The sequence below is a fragment of the Podarcis raffonei genome, chromosome 8 (genome assembly GCF_027172205.1).
Source record: "Podarcis raffonei isolate rPodRaf1 chromosome 8, rPodRaf1.pri, whole genome shotgun sequence".
NCBI classification, from domain to species: domain Eukaryota; kingdom Metazoa; phylum Chordata; class Lepidosauria; order Squamata; family Lacertidae; genus Podarcis; species Podarcis raffonei.
Genome location: NC_070609.1, coordinates 18,991,800 through 19,012,214, shown reverse-complemented (window position 1 = coordinate 19,012,214; position 20,415 = coordinate 18,991,800). Strand labels below are relative to the sequence as shown.

The following is a 20,415-nucleotide window of genomic DNA, read 5'->3' as shown; positions in this document are numbered from 1 at the left end:
AAGGAATTATCACTATTTTTCAAGTTGTGCTTTCTCAAGCAGCCTCAAGAGGGAGTGCTCCAGTCATGATGGATGCATTTTCCTGCATCAAAAAACCCCCCAGGTAGTCAGTTGCCTTCTTTCTACAGCTCCTTTGTTCACAGCCTTGAATGTTTAGAGCGCTGGATGAAGAAGGAGGAGACCAGGGTTCAAATCCCCACTCAGGGATTTACATAGTTGTTATAATTTAGATGCCACCTTGAGCTCTGGGGAGGATACAAATGCAGTGATAATGGAAGCGAATAAATAATAAAAGTGATTAAGAAAACAAACATAAGCAGCAGCAGCATATTTTATCATATGTGGTGGAACTGTAAAGTGATAAAGGAATTCTGGGAAATTATATATAATGAACTGCAAAACAAATGTTTAAAATAACTTTTGTTAAAAAGCCAGAAGCCTTTTTGTTAGGAATTATAGGTGCAGAGATACCGAAGGAACTATAAAGACTGTTTTTGTACGCTACAACAACCACAAGGATGATTCTTGCCCATAGTTGGAAAGACGACAAGTTACCTACTAGGGCGGACTGGCAGATGAAATTATTGGACTATGCAGAGATGGCAAGATTAACCGGGAAAATCAGAAATCAGGAGAATCAAAATTTCAGCAAGGAATGGAACAAATTTATATTGCATTTGAAAGACCACTGTAAACACTTGAACTCTTTGGCAGGCTTTAAATAACTCTTGCAATGATACAGAGATTTTGGATATAATGGAGGATGGTAAATTGATGGACGTATAATATACAGGTTTTTAAAAATATATATATAGTTATTTAAAGAACCCACGGAACGAAGGAGGGAAGTCTTGAGATTCAGAAGAATCATATGCAAATTTTAATACTTGTAATAATATTATCTGTGTGAATCAATTTGTAAAATCAAATAAAAACTATTTTAAAAAATCTCTCTCTCTCTCTACGAAGAACAAAAAACAAACAAAAAAGCAGCAGCAGTGTAATGTTGGTCTTTACAAAGCCAGGAAATTGGGTCCTCACAGGTAAATGGAGCCAGTTGCAACACCATGAATATTTTGCTGACAGTTCATGGCACTGGGAGCAGCAATATCCCTCTGGCACGATGACTTCTCTTAGAACATGGCTGCATATAAGATGCCAACGAAAGCATGAAATCAAATACAGCCAGTAAATGTAGAAAAAACAAGCCACGCCAAAAATTTATTGCAAGTACAGAATTTGAGACTTCTTGGCGCAGATGGAGGACCGTAGGGTTTTTCTTGGCCTGGAGTGTCGACAGCCAGGCCCTCAGATACAGGCAGCATCTCCCTCCCCAGCCTCAGGATGCACAAGGGAAAGTACAAAGAATTCACAAATGTTCTTGTTCTACAGCGAGGCTGGTTTAATGTAATGAAAACGCAACTTTTGTTGCAGTTGTAACACGAGAAAAGGCAACACTTCTTGTAGGCCAAGAAAAATGGACGGAGGTTGTGGGAGCAAATGGAGGACAAACCAGGATGTGTCAGGCAGAGGATGGATGGATTTGGGGTGGGGGAGCTAAGGGAGTGCTCCCCTATTGGGGGATAACGGGTTACATTACGATCTGTCAAAGCAGGTCTGTCAATCAAAGCAGCCCCACCCACCCCGCCCTGCTCCTCCCAATCAGTGCAGTCCTCCAGAGGATAGGAGATGGCTTCAGGCTGGTGTCACGTCGTAGTTCCTGTAAAGAAAGGAAACAGGGATCAGGGCAAGGAATATGAGAATACACGTTAGGCTCCTCGGGGTGATTTATTTACTGAGTATTCATCCTGATTCGCTTGCACAAAGCATACGCAGAGGTTCAGGCACTGTCAAGCAGCCATTTCATTGAACATGCCTCCTGATTTGTTTACAGGGAGATGAGATGGCATTGGCTATTTAACGAGCTTTTGTTCTGATCTGTGTGCAGCAATGTTAGATAATGTTGCGCCCAGTGTTTATGGGTGTCCATTGGGACTGGGGGAGCAGAAATCAGGGAGCCCAACATTAGGTTGCCCCACAGCTAATGACAGGCCAAGCCAACTCATTCTAGAATCAATGGAGACCGAGGGCTTGCCTTTGCTGCAAAATCCATGCACAATCTAGATCGATTGCGGATTTCTTTGCGCTTCTTGAGAAACTGCTTTCATTCTGAAAATAAAAGCTTGTTGCAGATTGATTTTTCACTTCCTGTTCATTAAAAAAACCAGATGCAGATGGTTCCAGCAACGGGGAGATGGGTGTCTCCCCCCCCCCCGACCAATGACAGCGTTGGTGGACCAGTGAACAAGATGACAATCACCAGTTTCTTCTTTTTTCACCTGGGGTATGGGTAGGGAGAAAAGGCTTGGATAACCTAATGAAGGGGAGAGTTTTCAAATGCATATCAAGTAGCCCCAACCACCCTTGTACATCCATAATCAATCTAGATAAATATAAGATTAGTGTGTAGGCAGCCCCAAAGTTCCAGTATGCATTTTGATCCCTCCCACAAATAGTGACACCTTAATTACAAATACGTGGGCTGCATTCATATTCCAGCATTTGGACTTTCAAAAGATGGAATTAATTAGAGATAAGGAAACAGGAATGGGTGGGTGGGAAGGCGTCGCTCACCTTGTCCGCTTCTTCCCTCTGCATCGAGATTTTCCATTTTTCCCACCTGAAAGTAGAGAGAGAACAAACCGTTTTCTGAACTCTTCCTCCTAGTGTAAAGGCCCATTTTCTGAACCCAGTCCTTCAGCCTCCCCTCTCTAGCCCCCTCCTAAGATCTACCAGATCCTGCTGCCAGATACAAAAGACATACTATTAGCATGGGGGCGGGCAGGGCTGGAGGAAGCACAGTGCCTCTAAGCAGCTGTTGAGTGCAGGATTTGCTTTGAGTTTTGCAGATCCCAGTTATCAGTCGTGCACTTATTACTTAGGGCTTGTCCACACTTCGACTTCCCCCGCCACTTTCCCCTCGGGAAACCTGCTCTTTACTGCTGAATCGAAGCAAACGTCAGCCAGGTTTTCCGTGGATTGATATTTGCTCCGATTCAGTGGTAAAGAGCAGGTTTTCCCTGGGAAGGCAGCAGGGTGAACAGAAAACCACTTGGACCTGTGTCTAGAAAGAATGGGACATGCTGAAAACTGCATGGTCTTGTGCTTTCTAGGCTTGGGACAAGCAAAGTGTGGATGAGCCCTTAATAAAGTCTCAGATGAGGAGAGGAGAGGGGCGATTATGTGAATATCCAGGCACAATTATTCTTCTACTTCTCCACTCTTTTGCCACCCACATTTAGGGAGAGAACTCAAAGCAGCTCCACTCATCCCAGTTGCTCATACTTACAGGTGAGAATGAGAATGCCAAGAATGAAGAGGATGGCAGCAGCTATCAAGCCCCCCTTGCGCAGGGAATAGTAATCTGCAAGGGTATTAAGAAAAGCAGGCATTTAATGCAAACCTGAAGTATAGTGGTACCTCAGGTTAAGTACTTAATTCGTTCCAGAGTTCCGTACTTAACCTGAAACTGTTCTTAACCTGAAGCACCACTTTAGCTAATGGGGCCTCCTGCTCCCACCTCACCGCCAGAGCACGATTTCTGTTCTCATCCTGAAGCAACGTTCTTAACCTGAAGCACTATTTCTGGGTTAGCGGAGTCTGTAACCTGAAGCGTATGTAACCTGAAGAGTATGTAACCCGAGGCGCCACTGTACACACTAAAGCTGTGTACAAATTAGCAGCTCAAAATACAGCAAGCTTGTTCTTTTTCTCAATTAGGATCAAAGCTGGTGGGGAGCAGGAAGGAACCAAAATATAGTACAACAGCAGTGCTTTTTTCCCCCCTAGAAAAAGAAGTGCCGGAACTCACCATGAAACCCTCCCTAGTTCTACTGAGTTCCTGTGAGTTCCCCCTGAAAAAGCCATGTGCAACAGTGTACACACTCCTGTTTAATCTGCAGCCAGCACACCTCTTATTCTTTTGGGAAATGATGTACACACAATGTAAGCCAAAGTAGCAGTTGGAGTGCACTGGGTGTAAACAGGAATGGGTACATCGCCATTCCTTCACTCTGTTTCCAGAGTTGGGAGATGAGTGTTGTTTCTTTAAGTAGCCAAAACTGCTCTAGCCACAAACAAGAAGATCAAGGAGGTTTGGGAGAACCCCCAAGGTTTCCATAAATACAAAAAGAATGTAGGGGTGAGCAAACCCTAAACAGGCCAGTGAAATCTGAGCATGCTCAGTGACCAGGGAATGTTGGCTACAGCTGTGTGCAAACTATTCTTCTAAGGAAAGCACATTCTTTCCCTCAAAGAATTCTGGGCACCATAATTTATCTCTCACAGTGGTGCAGTTCCCAGCAACTCTTGACAAACTGGTACCCAGAATTATCTGAGGCGCGGAAATGTACTCAAATGTGTTTCAAAGGTCTACTGTGTACACAACCAGATAATGGAATTTAAGAGAGCTCAAAAGAGAGAAGCACTTCTTCCTATGGTGTACACCCCTATTTCTTTTGTCCCACTGTCTCCTCTGTTCAGTTGAGTTGTGCAAGTTTTCCAAAGGTGCGAAGGTCTGCATTACCTCTTAATGGATGACAATAGTGAGATGAGTAAACATCTCAGGAGAAACCAACTTTCACTGAAAGCCCCTTTTAAGTATCTGAAAAAGTATCTATTGTTATGAGTTTGAGGGGGAGGAAGTAGGCTGTCTGCGAGATCCTTCTAACCCCTGGATTCAGCAAGTGTTAAAATATAAGCCAGGCTGGCTTCCTGTGCTGGGGTGATCACCTGGGTGATGGGCCATTAAGAGAACAAAAGAAGGAGGCTCTTTGCGAGAAGACAAATGGGTGATATCAGAGATAGTTAGAAAGACAAAGCCTGAGTCTGGAGTTGAGTTTGCAGTGATGTAACCTAGAAGTAAAGCAACAAACTGGAGGGAGGATCAGAGGGAAATGTTTCATTTCTGTTTAAATCGAAGGCTGTGGCTATGGGAGAAACAAGACCCTTCCGGGCTATTAATGCTGTGAACCCTTCCAGTGTAGGCTCAGGTTGTATACATGTGTAAGCAAACCATATATGATAAAGACACCAGTGTTTCTGCTATGCCTCATTCCCAAAAGGAAACACAAGTCCTGGATTAGCACCTGGAACCCCTAGAATCCCCACCACTCGGAAATGGGGGTGGCATGCAACACAATGGTCTGTTTCCAGCTTGTTGAGACTCACCATAATGGAAAACATTCTCTTGGTAATCTACCTTCCAAACATCTGTTAAAAAAGAAGGAATGTGAGATAGTTGAGAAATAAGCCTGGCTTGCCATTATGGGGAAGGAGAGGTCATGTTTGCTCCTCCTGCCACAGCAGAGGTGGGGAAACTCAGACCTACAGGCTAAATGTGCCCCTCCAAGCCCCTCAATCTGGCCCTCTCCTAGGCCACACCCCACCCCACCCCTGCGCTGCACCCTGCATGAGTACTTTTGTCTGCTTCAGATGTGTGCTTGAAATGTGATAATGCCTCTTGCTTGCCTGGTGGAAGGATGGAGAAAAGTGTTTGCAGTGCATGAGGAAATCTCTAGCTTTTGTGTGGCTGGGCTATATAGCCTTCTGTACGGAAGTGAGAGTCACACCAAGTGACTGCCCACTTTTGCTTCTGGTCCTACCCACTTTTAACTCCAGCCCTGCCCACCGCTGGCCTGCAGTTCCTTGAAGGCATTGGTTTCGTCTTGGCAAAATCCCTGATATTTGCAGAAGTTTGTGTACTTAAAAATTATATTCCTGTAATATGGGGATTAACGGCAGGAGAGCAGAATGAGGGGACTGCTCAAGCAGCAAATACTGGCAAAGGGCACCTTCCTGAACCACTGGCCATAGCCTTTGGTTGGGGCAGGAACTGTTTGTGCCACATAGCCTGTCCTGCACCCTCATAATTATCCTGCTGCCCTCACTTAAAGGACACTATTCTGTTGTTGGTGTTGAATTAAGGTTCATCTTCCAGTCCCTCAACTTCTGTACACGGAACATGGATTTGTCTTTTGCCTTCTACATACCTGTTCTCCTCCTCTGGTCTACAGATGGCTGTTGAGCTTGGGTAACTTCTGGAAAAGAAAACGCAGAAGGAGACAGGTGAGCTGGTTCCATTCTTTTGGATGTGGCAAAGCAAACTCTTTCTGATTGTTCCCTCTCTCTGCCCACCTCCCCTCATGGGTGGTCCATGGTTCTTATGCTCACCTGCAGCACTGGTGAAGCTCACACTGCTAGGGGTGATGCCTTTAGTTTTCTCCACTTCAGCTACAGACGTCTCTTCTACTGCATGTTAAGAAAAGAGTGTTACATTGGAGCTAGGATGAAATCCCCTTGTAGATAATTTCAGTCTCCTGGCCCTACAACTTTCCTTGCCAGTTCTGATGTTGCTAGCTTCCTCATGAGACCAGACTAGCAATGGCTCTCTGGGGGTGGGTCATGAAGAAGCAAAAGTCTGATAATGGCCTGGTTTGTTTGATAATGGTGAGTCATTGGCAAAACATAAGACCCTTTGCCCAGCAAATGCTAAATGGTCACCCTACCCCAAAAGCTATTGGGCAGAATGACTTATGCCTTTTTCAATGGGCTTGAGAAACAGAGGTTGCCAGGGGCAGAGTGGGAATGTTGTTTGAACTGTTGGGAGAATTCTGCCCCATCCGTGGAGAATTGTCAAGTTGGAAGGGGCCCAAAGGGCCATCTAGCTCAACCCCTTGCAATGCAGGAATCTTTTTGCCCAACGTGCTCGAACCCATGTCCCTGAGATTAAGAGTCACGTTCTCTACTGACTGAAATGTCCCCCCTCTGCTCACGACAAGGGTGGAGAATTTGGGTAGGCCATTTTCACTATTACGTATGATTTACAACTCACACACAGGCTGTGGGAATGGTGAGCCTGAACCCACCCTGACCAGTTGTTGGACTACAACTCCCATGATCCCCAAACACAGGCCATGCTGGCTGGGGCTGGTGAGAGTTGAAGTCCTGCAACATCTGTAGGAGGGCCACAAGTCCCCCATCCCGGTTGCAACATACAAGCATAAATGTTGTCTAAGATTTTCCCTTCCTGGCAAGTGGTTTATTGAACATTCATCCTGATTTCGCTACCGGGAGATTAGATGGTGTTGGGTATTTAGTGAACATTCATTCATTGGGTATTTAGTGAACATTCATTCTGATTTGTTTGCAGGGAGGTTTTGTGAGCACCACAGCACAACTGATAAATTGGAATGATGTGTGGATGGTCCAGTATAAATCTACCACTATTGCACTATTGTATTGCAACATATATATATATATATATATATATACATACACACACACACACACATATATATATATATACACACACACAGTCATCCTTCATGCCAATAGGGTGGAATTAAACATCCTTTTAAATTTGACAATATTTGCAGGTAGAAGTTCTGGTCTTGTCTTATTTATCTTGCACAAATATCCATGGAATTATGGAAGGATTCCAACCCAAGGATGATCTCAGCCACATACCCCTTAGTGATGCATTCTCCCGTTGCTGGAAATTCAGAGGGCTTGCCGTCATATTTTCAGCCTCTGGCTCCTCTGCTATAGAAGACCAGGATATAGAGAAGAAATGTTGGGTTAGAAAGATCTGCAAGTCCTCTCCCTCGAGTGCTACACTGCTTTCTACCGATTGCAGGTGGCCAGATGTCAACATGGAGGGCAGAACTCCTATGTCTTTATAACAACCGATTGAAGCTGGTGGTTTGTACACACATCCCATTTATGCCTCTGGCCAAACAAGTTCTGCAGACTTTCATACTGTTTCAAGAACCTTCCAAAAACCACCGGGCCCACAGCGACAATGGGATGGGCGAATATGGCATTTTTCAGGTTCTCCTGGTGTCTTATTTTCCAAATCTTAAGTTCAGGTCTCCCACATTTCCACAACACCTTACAATTTGTTTTCTGCATGAATTCCAGGTTTCAGCTATGGGAGAAGAAATATCTTCTTGGGGTGTTAATGCCATGAGCCCTTCCATCATAGGCTCAGGTTGTCGATATGTGTAAATAAACCATGTCTTCTAAAGACTGTCCCTCATTTTAAGGAAACCAGTTGGGGTTGCATGCGACAATATATATGCTGTTATAAATTAGGTATGTTTTGCAAGTTGCGAGTCCACAGTAAGAATCAACAAGCAGCCGTAACAAAGTTGACAAGCAACTGAAAAAAAACGTACCAAGGTATTTCCCCCTTGAAGTGCAAATCAGCTATGCAACCAAGACTTGTAACATTCCAAATTTCACTTTCTTTACATGTAAACAAAACCCACAAAACTTTAGGAGGATGGGGAAACATTGTAAATTGCATTTGGTATGTATACAAGGTAATGAAATGATAAAAGCAAGTATAAGCAATAAAATTAATTCTAACCAAAGATCATCAGAAAAATCCAAATAGTCAATCATTTCAATACTTTGTAAAGCCATTATATTTATTTGGGAACAGCAAGTTTCTCTTACTGTGCTCAGTAAAGGAGGTCAAGTTTCTTATTACTTGCCATCTCCCTACCCTTCCTGCCTTCGGCTCTAATATAAATGTTATGTACTGAGTTGAATAGGATCCAAATTGCAGCAGTCTGATTGGTCCTAGAACAATAGAATCCAGAATGCAGCAGTCTGATTGGTCCGCAGGAGCCACCCAATCCAACTCTAGGTGGAAGTGAATCCTGATTGGCCTACAGGAGAATCCCGGAATTAGCCAATCACGTGGGGCCCGTTATGTAAATAATGTATATAAAGCAGACAGTTCAGGGAAACATCCCCATTCCTCACTACTATGAGCTGAATAAAGAGCATGAAATCCACACTCGACTCTGAGTATATTTCAATAAAGTATTAGCTTAACCCTTGAAATGAACACCTACACTTCCTCCTTATCTATTTATCTATTCTTTTATATGATGGGACTTTAATGGCTGGTAATAAATGTAATAGAAGAAAAAGAAGAAGATCATTGGTCCTCCTCAGAAGACTATTTAGTTAAAAGTCTAAAACTACAACACTGCACCATTGTTGGTTGCATTTATTTATTTATTTTTAATAAAATGAAAAGCAGCTTTGGGGGCAGCTTTTAGAATGGAGAAGGAGCATCAGGAGGGAGCCTTTAACCCTTGCCCTGCCTGCTATTTTTCTCTGTTCAAAGTCACACATACTACATTAGCTTTATTTCCCTCCCAGGGGCAGGGGGTTCAAAACTGATACTGTTGACCTTTAACTAATAAAGAACATAAGTGCTTTTGAAGGGGCAGGCAGATGTTGGCAGCAAAGTGATTTGGTGTTTGTTTGTTTGTTTGTTTGGCTGCATTATGAATGCATCACCACGCCTTTTGGGAAGGTCCAGGTATGGCTAGTCATTTGCAGAACTGTAAAACTTACCTGTCCTATCCTATCAAACCTATCCATTCTGAAGGAAATCAGCCCTGAGTGCTCACTGGAAGGACAGATCCTGAAGCTGAGGCTCCAGTACTTTGGCCACCTCATGAGAAGAGAAGACTCCCTGGAAAAGACCCTGATGTTGGGAAAGATGGAGGGCACAAGGAGAAGGGGACGACAGAGGATGAGATGGTTGGACAGTGTTCTCGAAGCTAGCAGCATGAGTTTGACCAAACTGCGGGAGACAGTGGAAGACAGGAGTGCCTGGTGTGCTCTGGTCCATGGGGTCACAAAGAGTCGGACACGACTAAATGACTAAACAAACAAAACTTACCTGTGGAAGGCAAAAAGGACTCAGTTGTGGTTCTATTGCCATCTGCCTCCTGCCCTACAAGTGGGGATGAGGTACCTGAAACCAAAGCCACAAGCTTGCATAAATATCCTTCTGAGCATGCAGAGTTAGCCTGATGATGTGTCAGCATAGCTAGGGAATCTGGGGCCCCTCCAGATGTTGTTCAATTCCAACTCCCATCATCCACAGTCAGCATGGCCAAAGGTCAGGGATGATGGGAGTTGGAGTCCAACCAACTGGCTGACATCAGTTTAAGCAAAATCTAAAGTCTTAAGGGCCAAGGGCTGCGTTCAACAAAACAAAGACTGGTTTTCAGACTTATAGTTGTTGATGACCGACCAAAAAGGAAATGCACAAATTTTTGTTTGAAAGTGCATGCTTCTCAGCAAAATCCAAACCCAAGATCCATTTCATTTGCTGGAATGAAAGCAAGAATGCAGTGGGTTGAAGTCCTTTCCGTGCATGAACAGCAAAATATTTCTTTTGTACATGTTTATCCCAGGCTTTCTGCAAGAAGCTCGCAGAAGTGGTTCTCCCACCCCCTGCAGTCCATTTTATCCTTGCAACAGCCCTGTGAGGTAGACTAAGTGACTGGCCCAATATCATCCAGCAGGCTTCTATGCTGAGATTTTTGTACATGATACTTGGCTGGAAAACTGCGTTGCAAAATCAAGAGAAATGTGAATTTTGAAAGATGGCTGTGTTTTGGGTCCCATATTGCTTCAGAAAATATGAATCAGTTAAGTTTGCCTTTAATTGCAAACTGAATCCAGCTTCTCCCTGCTCTCTAGGCAGAAGCCAGCCACGGTCTGGATCCTCCACGTGTTTTTCAGCAATGTTTTCAAGTCAGCCCATGCAATTGAACATGGCAAGGCATTACTACATCTCTCTGCTTTCCTCACCGCAAACACTTTGCAACGATAATAAATAAAGGCACTTGATTGGTTTCAAAATAGCATAAAGTAACATAAAGTAACAGCTACAAGATAAAACTTAAGAACTAAAACAGGGGTATCCAACATTTTTGGACTACAATCCCCATCAGCCAACATGGCCAGTGGTGGGCACTAATGGGAGATGTAATCCCAAACTTCAGACAGGCACCATATTGGTGTGTGAATGTTGAGGAAAGGTAGGAGAAGAAATGTTGTTTAAATATTATCTCTCCTCACTCACGTTTGTGAGTAAGTAGCAGAGCATGTTCCCTTGCACATTGCTGGAAGCTAGCTGATGGATTTGTGAGAATCATTTGAGTTAAGCAATCCAGTCTGGTTTGTCCAATCTGGATTGTTCCTGGTCAGTTTCCTCTTATGTTTCCCTCTTAAAACAATAATACAACAGTCTTCATTAAAGGTAACAGTAAACTTTGCTTACATTCAGTTCACAGTATTGTCCTGAAGGCAGGCTTCATCTTGTGGTTACATTTACAGTTGTAGAGAAAAGAAGTCTGAGCTAGGCCTCAGACTTTCCACCTTGTGGCTTACATCCTCTGAAAGGATGAGCCACTTGCTGCTGGCTAAGAGCCAGCAGAAGATGGTAAAAGAGCAAAAGAGAAGCAAAGGAGCAAAACAGCCAAAAGAGGAAGATGGCTGCGTGACAAGCCCTTTTATAGGGTCTGCCAGGGTCACACCCATCTACCTGGTCACACAGGTGTGACAGGAAGTCCTCCTGGCTGGAGCAACATTCTCCTGTGTGTCCATTCTGGGCAAACAGGAAATGTTGTATTTGACTGCTTCAGTTATGTTACACCCCACAATTGGCATTCCCTGAACTTTAATGATTTGTTCTCACATGTCATTTATTTAATAATAATAATAAATAAATTTTTATTTATACCCTGCCCTTCCCAGTTCAGAAAACTGGGCTCAGGGCAGCTAACAACAAATTTAAAACACTTAATTGATGCAACAAAAAACAGCATAAAATACAGTATAAAACATGAATGACAATAAATTCAGAATTCAAAAATCAATTTAGAGGGGGAATCCATCCAATAAACATTAGATGACCACCAGGGCTAGCTGGCTAAATGAGTCCTATTTGGGCCAGCGAGGAGACCAGGGGAGAATTAGCTGTGGGATCCAGAGCAGGTAATCTTCATAAAAAGGGGAGGGGGAGGGAAGATTAGCTTTTGTTCTCCCTCACCCTGGATTACAGAACTCGAAAACCGCCAGGAGCACCGTCTGAGGAGGTCCCTCCAGAAGGATCAGTGCCTACTTCAAGGCCCAAACCTAGCTTGGAGCACCTTTATTGACACATTCAGATAATGGAAGCTAAGCTTAGAGGAAGTCGTCGCTCTTGGCAGTTCCCTTAAGCAGCTTGTTGCAATTTGCAGCGACTGAAAGCGCCCAAGCAGCTGGAGGGTCTGTTGCTCTGCCTCCGCAGCACATGCAGGAAGGGATGACTGGGCTGAGAAACAGTCGCCATGGCATTTCTGGATTCTCGGAAATGCCGGCATATGTTTTGCCTTATTTGAGGATAATTATTTTTAATTGGCAGGGGGAAATATTTCACAACAGTATTTCTTCGCTACGTTTGCCCAAATGTCCCAGTCATTTGTCTCCAAAAGATAGGGGTGGCGCTAATGTTGAAATCTGCCAGCTGATGGGCAAAGTGGGAAAGGATGGCTTCCATATTCTAGGAGGCCACTTGTGCCTCCAGACCAGGGTTAGGCAACAGGGTGCTCTGTAGGTGCTGTTAGACCTCAGTTCCCACAAGCCCCAACCAATGTAGGCAATGGGCAGAAATGATGGATTTGCTAAACCATAACTCCAGATGACTTGTGCATTTCTGCTAGGACAGCCTTCCCCAATCTGATGCCCTCCATATAATGTTGGACCACAGCTCCCTTCTTCTCTGGCCATACTAGTTGGGGATGGTGGGAACTGTAGTTCAAAACACCTAGAGGACACTAGGTGCTAAGGTGGAAAGGCTGCAGCTCATAGAGAACTTTGGGGGTGTAAACTCACAACTGGATAATGTCATGGAGGCAGAAGTTTGAATGCACACCTGGACTAACACACTGAAGAGGGAGAATCTTACCTTGAGCATCTACAGGACCACTGAGGCTCACACAGACAAGCAGCAGAAAGACAAAGAGCTGGAAAAGACAGACACAAATTCAGCCATCGTGACCCTAGTTCAGATTGTGCCCCATAGCACCAACACTGAATGCTCTGAGTAGCAACTGCTTCTCCACTGTGTGAACCAAAACAGGACAGAGTCACAGCTGGAACTGATGCACAGATCCCCCAGCCAACAAAACACTGACTCAATTACCCTTACAGAGGCCAAGGAAACCATACCAGTGTTTGAGAGGCATGTGTCTGGACACGTGCGTTCATTGCTCTTGTGGTGAGGCTTGATTGATGGACTGTAGAAGATTCAATGCTACTACTGCTGCTACTACTACTACTATGCATTTAGCATTCCAATGAACCAGGATCTAATTCTACAAAAAGCACACAACCTTCTTTAGATCTATTGCCATTTATTTTCATTATTTTCACTGATGGCCATAGCTTCTTTACGCCATAGAATCAGACTCAGGGTTCTGTCATTTCCCCAGCTTAAAATCAACTCCCACGTTATTTTTCATACAACAGAGATAAATATAGCCACCAACCGGGGGTGAGGAACGATACACCCCTGAGTGTTGCAGTGGCTTAACAGGCAAATTATGCTGTGTATTCTCTATACCTATAAAATGCCTTTGGAAGATGTACTTTCCTTCAAAGAGTTCTGGGCACTGTAGTTAACCGTAGTCACAGAGTTGCAACTCCCAGCACCCCTTAGCAAACTACAGTGGCCAGAAATCTTTGAGGGAAAGAAGGTGCTTCAAACAGGCTTTAAAGAGAGAGTGTGTACACATTCATAATTTCACATTAGAATTGTCCCCACTAACTTTCAGGCAGCAAGTTAGAACTGTTTTATTTCAGGAGGTTTTTGCACTATGAGTGTTGTTCTGATGCTTGCTCCTCCAACGTTTCAAACTACGTTTTGAAGTTTGTAGATCTTACATTTTTATTCTGTATAACCTGCTTTGAGACCCAGATGAAGTGAAAAGCAGAGTATATATGTTTCTTTAAACAAATAAATGCCATCTTGTGCATGTTTAAAACTGATTTTTTGTTATTTCTTTCCTCTGCTAATTTATACAGCACTTTATATTTCAAAGATACAGTGGTACCTCGGGTTACATACGTTTCAGGTTACATACGCTTCAGGTTACAGACTCTGCTAACCCAGAAATAGTGCTTCAGGTTAAGAACTTTGCTTCAGGATGAGAACAGAAATTGTGCTCTGGCGGCGCGGCGACAGCAGGAGGCCCCATTAGCTAAAGTGGTGCTTCAGGTTAAGAACAGTTTCAGGTTAAGAATGGACCTCCATTAAATACTTAACCTGAGGTACCACTGTAATCGCTAAGCGGTTCACAACAGCCCACAAATATAAAAGTCCATTACAAAAGAAACAGGTTTTTAAAAAAAATAAAAAAACCTCACATTTTAGACCAGCACTGATAACAAGTAGATACATCAAAATAAACTTTAGCAACTTTAGCAATATAAACTTTAACATATGGGACTATGATAACAACAATTTAGATCTCCCAGTAAAACAGCCACAGAGTATAGGGGAAATGTATTCTCCTGTAACAGCATAAACAAATTCAATTACCGGTACCTCTCCCTCCTGCCCAAGTTTTAAGATTTCACTGCAGCAGCACCAAATACAAATGAAATGTCCCACGGCACACGTCCACTATTTTGAAAATAATTGATAAAAAGGCCTCAGGGAATAAAGCAACAATACAAGCACCACACCCAGAGAGAGAAAGAACCCTACATGTTGTCCGCCACTGTTCTAAATTCAGAAGCTCTGCTGAGGTTTTGAGGCCTCTCAACATCCCGTCTGTGGAGCTGGAAATATACAGGCATTTCCCCTCCAACTGCCGAAGACCTTGTGGCTTGTGCTCACACTGCTCCAAAGGATGTGAGAGCCATGATGCAGCCGCCTGAGGAGGCAGCTCTGGGCTGTCAGCCCGCCAACGTCCTACAGAGGAGCCTATTGGGAGTTTACCAAAAACCTAGTTGGGGGGGGGCTCTCACTCCATCTGCGTCCCAAGCCTGGCTTGGGGTGTTTATTTTTGAAACCTCTCCTCCTGGATCCTTTCCAATCCACTGTAGTCCCAACATCACCAAAACGGACAACCTTCCCCCACGCTTTCAGCTTTGTCTCAGGGAAACCTAATTCTTTTTGTTTGTTTGTTTCTCTCCCGCAGTCACGCACGCACACATGCCAAAACTCCAAAAGTCTGATGCTTTCCGGCCGGTCTCAGACTTCTGCTTCTGAAAACCACGGCTTTGAAAGCCGGACATCCCTGGCCACACAGACAGGCAGCTTGCTAACTATATAAGGCAAAGTCCGTAGAGCAAAGAAGTTTTCTGTAAAAAATAAACCCTTCCAAACAAGGATGGAATGAAAAAGGCAAGCTGGTGAAAACTAGGAAAAAGTGTCTGCTTGCCTGTCCGGATTCTGGACTATAAATCCCAAGACTTTCGCTGACCGCTGAGACCATCTCCCTTCCTCCCGACTCTGGTTTTTTGTTTTTGTTTTTTTTTGCCATGTGGCTTTCATTTCCCCTGAGCCAGAGGGTCTGGTTCTTCTGGCAACTCCAACACCCCAAAGGGTTAATCCCTGGTAGGAATTTTTTTCTGGCCGGCAAATTGTTCCAGAGACAGGATGCAGGGGGAGAGAAGGTTCTTATGACAAAAAAGGGAGAGCTGGGTGGTCTATGCTGGAGAGTTGGAGGGGGGGAATCACTCACCTTCATGGCGGATGCTACAGTCCACCAGGCGTTCCGTTTGCCGGGCATCTGCAAGCGAGCGAAAGGCCCCAATAGTCATTTCCTCCTCTTGCCACTTCCTGGCCCTGGGGAGCGGTGTGAGTCATGGGCACGTGTTCTTACATTTCTGAGTGTGTGGGTATATATACGTCGAGTCCATCGGCGCGTGTGTGTGTTTCAAACTTTGATGGCGCACTCCCTTAGAAGTAACAGGCTCCTCTGTAAAATGACGACACGGTAACCGAACCCAGAGCAGCAAATGAGGAACGAAAGAAACCACAACCCAGACTTTTATTTTTTTGTTCTGCACGGCTAGGAGAGCGGTGAGACAAAGGCCGTGGCTCCTTCACGGACATTAATTCACATAATTTGCCCAGAATATTGTGCCAACTTGGAGGGGCAGAACGTTTCAAAGAGGAACTTGAGAACACTGAGAACAGTTAGCCTGGCAGAGAAATTCTTAGGTTCTCTTTTTTGAAATGGGCGTTGGACACTTGTGGCAGGAAAAGTATAGAAAAACTAACAAAGGTCCCAGGTTTGGTCCCTGGCAACTTCTGGCACAGCTGGGACAGGAGAGGCCCATGGCTGAAATCCTCTGTCAGTCAATGAAAGCAATACTGAGCAAGTTATGTATTGCTATGAGTTTGTAGGTGCAAGACTCCCTAAATTCCTGATCAAGGTAGAGTTAGAATTTAACTAAGGTCTGTTTGTTAAAACTGTGTGTCAGACTCATGTTAGAATCTAACCAAGATGCGCAGACCCTCCAAGTGTCCCTGTTTCAAGGGACAGTCCTGGACTTACAGAAGCCGTCCCGGTTTCTGATTTTATCCTGGAATGTCCCACTTAGGAGGTCTCTATTTTCATTGGAGAAATGTTGGAGGGTAAGCAGTTATGCAACCCCTGAACCAAGGAAATAATAACTATACAGTCATACCTCGGGTTGAAGTAACTTCGGGTTTAGCATTTTTGGGTTGCGCTCCGTGGCGACCTGGAAGTAACGGAGCATGTTCTTCCGGTTTCCGCCGCTCGCACATACACAGACACTCAAAAAGGCGTCACGCGCATGCGCGGAAGTGGCAAATTGCGACCCGTGAACGCGGGTTGCGTTCACTTCAGGATGTGAATGGGGCTCTGGAACGGATCCCGTTCGCATCCAGAGGTACCACTGTACAGTACAACCTTTAGAAGATATCTGAAGGCAGTCCTGTATAGGGAAGATTTAAAATGTTTAATGTTTTATTATGTTTTTCTATGTATACCATATTTTTCTGTGTATAACATGCCTCCATGTATAAGATGACTCCTATTTTTTGAGCCCAAAATTAAGAAATAATTAATTGCTACATTCTGTGTATAAGACGACCCCCAATTTTAAACTTTAGAAATGTGGGGGAAATATAGTCTTATACACAGAAAAATACAGTATGTTGGAAGCCGCCCAGATTGGCTGGGGCAACCCAGTCAGATGGGTGAGCTATTATTATTATTATTATTATTATTATTATTATTATTATTATTAAAAAGGTAAAAGTAAAGGACCCTTGACCATTAAGTCCAGTCACGGACGACTCTGGGGTTGCGGTGTTCATCTCGCTTTATTGGCCGAGGGAGCCAGTGTACAGCTTCCAGGTCATGCGTTCAGCATGACTAAGCCGCTTCTGGCGAACCAGAGCAGCGCACGGAAATGCAGTTTACCTTCCCGCCGGAGTGGTACCTATTTATCTACTTGCACTTTGATGTGCTTTCAAACTGCTAGGTTGGCAGGAGCTGGGACCGAACAACGGGAGCTCACCCTGTCACGGGGATTCGAACCACCGACCTTCTGGTCGGCAAGCCCTAGACTCTGTGGTTTAGACCACAGCTCCACCAGTGTCCCTATTATTATTAAATAGATCATCCCTATTTTCATTGGAGAAATATTGGAGGGTATGGACCCATGTATATTAAGCTGTGCATCAGACACCTCTTTAATCCTAGGGAATCATCACGTTTTAATAGCTAATTAAGTCAGCCTAATTTCCTTTTGAAGCGATTGCCTGGGGATGAGCCGTTAGGACAACACAAAGGATCAAGGGCAAACCTTATCTGCAAAGGAGAGTCCTCAACTGAGAGTTGGCTTAAAAGACATTGCAAGTGTTTTAGTTTAGAGTTTTAGGATTGCAATTAGGAGTTTGCAACAGAGTTAATAAGCAGAGTGCTGCAGATAGCAATGTTTGAGAGCAACGGCCGAGGTCTGCTTAAGACCATGGCTGCTGTGGCAATGGGAGAAGCCAGAACCTCTTGAGGTGTTCATGCTGTGAACCCTGCCATTATAGCCTCAAGTTGTTGTTGTTGTTATTTAGTCGTTTAGTCATGTCTGACTCTTCATGACTCCATGGACTAGAGCACGCCAGGCACTCCTGTCTTCCACAGCCTCCCACAGTTTGCTCAAACTCATGCTGGTAGCTTCGAGAACACTGTCCAACCATCCCGTCCTCTGTCGTCCCCTTCTCCTTGTGCCCTCAATCTTTCCCAACATCAGGGTCTTTTCCAGGGAGTCTTCTCTTCTCATGAGGTGGCCAAAGTATTGGAGCCTCAGGTTCAGGATCTGTCCTTCTAGTGAGCGCTCAGGGCTGATTTCCTTCAGAATGGATAGGTTTGATCTTCTTGCAGTCTATGGGACTCTCAAGAGTTTCCTCCAGCACCATAATTCAAAAGCATAAATTCTTCGGCGATCAGCCTTCTTTATAGTCCAGCTCACACTTCCATACGTCACTACTGGGAAAACCATAGCTACTGGGAAAACCATAGCTTTAACTCTACAGGTTAATTCTACAGGTTTTAGAAATGTGTAAATAAACCATATATCATAAAGACACTGCAGTCTCTGCTGTGGCTCATTTCCCAAAATCTCGCTGCAGGTGTATTTGACAGAGGCAGTCCTCAGTTTGGCAGCTAGCTGACACAAAACAGACCCGGGCAACCTTCTGGTAGGCTGCCCCGATCCGACACTGTGCAGTGACCTTCCCCAGGCTGCTCCAGTCCATGCGATCTGTGCGGTGTCTCTCCAGGAGCAGGAGATGGAAGACAACAAAGGCAGGAGGGGGGAGGGGCATGCGAGCAGGTTGCAGTGGGAAGGGGTCGGCAGCAAGGGGGGTGCGAGTGACAGGGTCAGCGATTGATCGCAGGGTCCAGGCCGCCATCAAGAGCCGAGGGGGAGAAGAAGTTCCCTTGAAAACGAAGCAGTGGGGGCTGCTATCCTCTTGCCACTGCGATTGTCAACTGGGTTGGCTTTTGAGCACAGAATGGGAAAGGGCGCCATCTCGTGGGCAAAATAGCCCCCTGATTTATTTACATCTGTGTGCCATCTATATACAGTATGTTGCAAACTGCCTTGGCAGAGTGTGTGTGCGTGTGCATGGGCGCAGCCAGGGTTTTGTGGGAGGGGGCAGGCCTTTTGCTTGGAGGGGGCAGAACTTCAGTTAGCTATGTATTCTTATTGATAATTGGGGGGGCAGCTGCACCTCTCAGCCCCCCCCGGCTACCCCCGTGTATGCATGTTGCTGTTATATAGCCTAAATGTGTGGGATACGAATCTGCTAAATAACTAAATATAAATGAGGCACAGCATGTAACGGCAGCTTTGGGGGACCTGTTGCGCTCTCATTGTTGCTGAGCCCCTAACTCCCTCCCAGCAACCCCACCCAGCAAAGCCAATAACCAGGGGTGATGGGAATTGTAGTATAGCAACGCTTTTTCGGGCCACAATCCCGCCCTCCCTGCAAGAAAGACTCCGGCACCCCATGAATCTGGTGTTGCCTGGGAAAAAAGTAACCCAATAAACAAAGCTGTAAAGGGGAGAGAGAGGCATAGATGCTCCTGCCCGAGGCTAGGAAAGAAGTGTGGGGGCGGAGGAGAGCGAAACAGGACATCTCAAATTTCCAGGCAGCGCCACGTGCTCCTCCGGGGCGACTGAAAGGCGAGGAGAAAGATCTCAACCTCCGGCGCCGGTGCAGGTCGCCAAAGGGGTTGCACTGGAAAGGGAGCGAGATTCCGCTCCTTGCGATGGGTTCAGAGCGCGGCTGGGAAGCCAGATCCCCTATTGCAGGTTATGATCTCTCTCTCTCGCTTCCCCTCCTCGTTGTTCCAGGACTTTAAACAAGGGAATGTGGAAGCTGCATCACCGCAGCGCTCCCCCTTATCCTAGCGGGGAGCTCCAATGGCGCGGAAGAACTTTGCGCGTATTGCTCCTCCTAGTCCCGGGACTTCCAGAGTTGGAGATCCACCCATCACCCGCTCTCCCGGTTCTGGGCTTCTTGATTGTCCCGGAAAAGGATCTGGTCTCTGGCGGGAGGAAGCGTGCGACCCTCCGCGGTGAGATTTCGGGCGAGAACACGGCGGTCGGAAAAGGTCGGCGGGGGTGCCTTCTGCTCCAAGAAATCGGCACTCGCCCAGGTTGGTGCGTCTTGGCTGGGGAAGCTTTTGGGATAGGATCCAAACCAAGGTTTCCCAAACCAGGGTCTCCAGCTGGTTTTGGACTACAACTCCCATCACCCTTAGCTAGCAGGACCAGTGGATGATGGGAATTGTAGTCCAAAAACAGGTGGAGACCCAACTTTAGGAAGCCCTGATCCAATCGGACAAGTTCCCCCTCTTCCCCCAAAGGATCCTTGGAATTGTAGTTTGTGGGGGTGCTGAGAGTTGTGAGGAAGAGAGTACTATTCTCTTCACACTCTGGGGATGGTAGCTGGGCAGGGGAGTGGAGGTGGGCACTGGGGTCTCCCCACAACTCTCAGGACCTGCCACA

General features: G+C 45.3%; 1 protein-coding gene across 3 annotated transcripts; it reads right to left on the bottom strand.

The window, feature by feature from the left end:
- Window positions 1-1,374: 1,374 nt before the first annotated feature.
- LOC128418565 (FXYD domain-containing ion transport regulator 5-like) lies at window positions 1,375-15,829 on the bottom strand. 3 transcript variants are annotated; one of them, XM_053398355.1, is made up of 10 exons: window positions 15,612-15,829; window positions 12,827-12,884; window positions 9,767-9,841; window positions 7,528-7,602; window positions 6,232-6,309; window positions 6,051-6,098; window positions 5,230-5,271; window positions 3,350-3,424; window positions 2,635-2,680; window positions 1,375-1,720 (listed from the first exon to the last, which is right to left on the bottom strand). In XM_053398355.1, exons 1-10 carry the CDS (start codon window positions 15,657-15,659, stop codon window positions 1,696-1,698), a joined length of 570 nt encoding a protein of 189 aa, XP_053254330.1. In that variant the 5' UTR covers window positions 15,660-15,829; the 3' UTR covers window positions 1,375-1,695. The 3 variants fall into 3 exon arrangements, with proteins under 3 accessions (XP_053254330.1, XP_053254328.1, XP_053254329.1); XM_053398353.1 differs by lacking the exon at window positions 15,612-15,829 and adding an exon at window positions 15,309-15,414; XM_053398354.1 differs by lacking the exon at window positions 15,612-15,829 and adding an exon at window positions 15,309-15,414 and having other exon boundaries at window positions 6,232-6,306.
- Between the last annotated feature and the right edge of the window lie 4,586 nt (window positions 15,830-20,415).

What these genes read in the sequence shown, in the direction of transcription:
- LOC128418565 (XM_053398353.1), bottom strand. Translation starts at nt 15,410, where the DNA reads ATGGCAAAAAAAAACAAAAACAAAAAACCAGAGTCGGGAGGAAGGGAG. An exon ending in GGAGAATGCATCACTAAGGG is followed by an intron (nt 6,310 to 7,527) that starts GTATGTGGCTGA and finishes CTTAACATGCAG; the next exon opens with TAGAAGAGACGTCTGTAGCT. An exon ending in AGAGGGAAGAAGCGGACAAG is followed by an intron (nt 1,721 to 2,634) that starts GTGAGCGACGCC and finishes CTTTCTTTACAG; the next exon opens with GAACTACGACGTGACACCAG.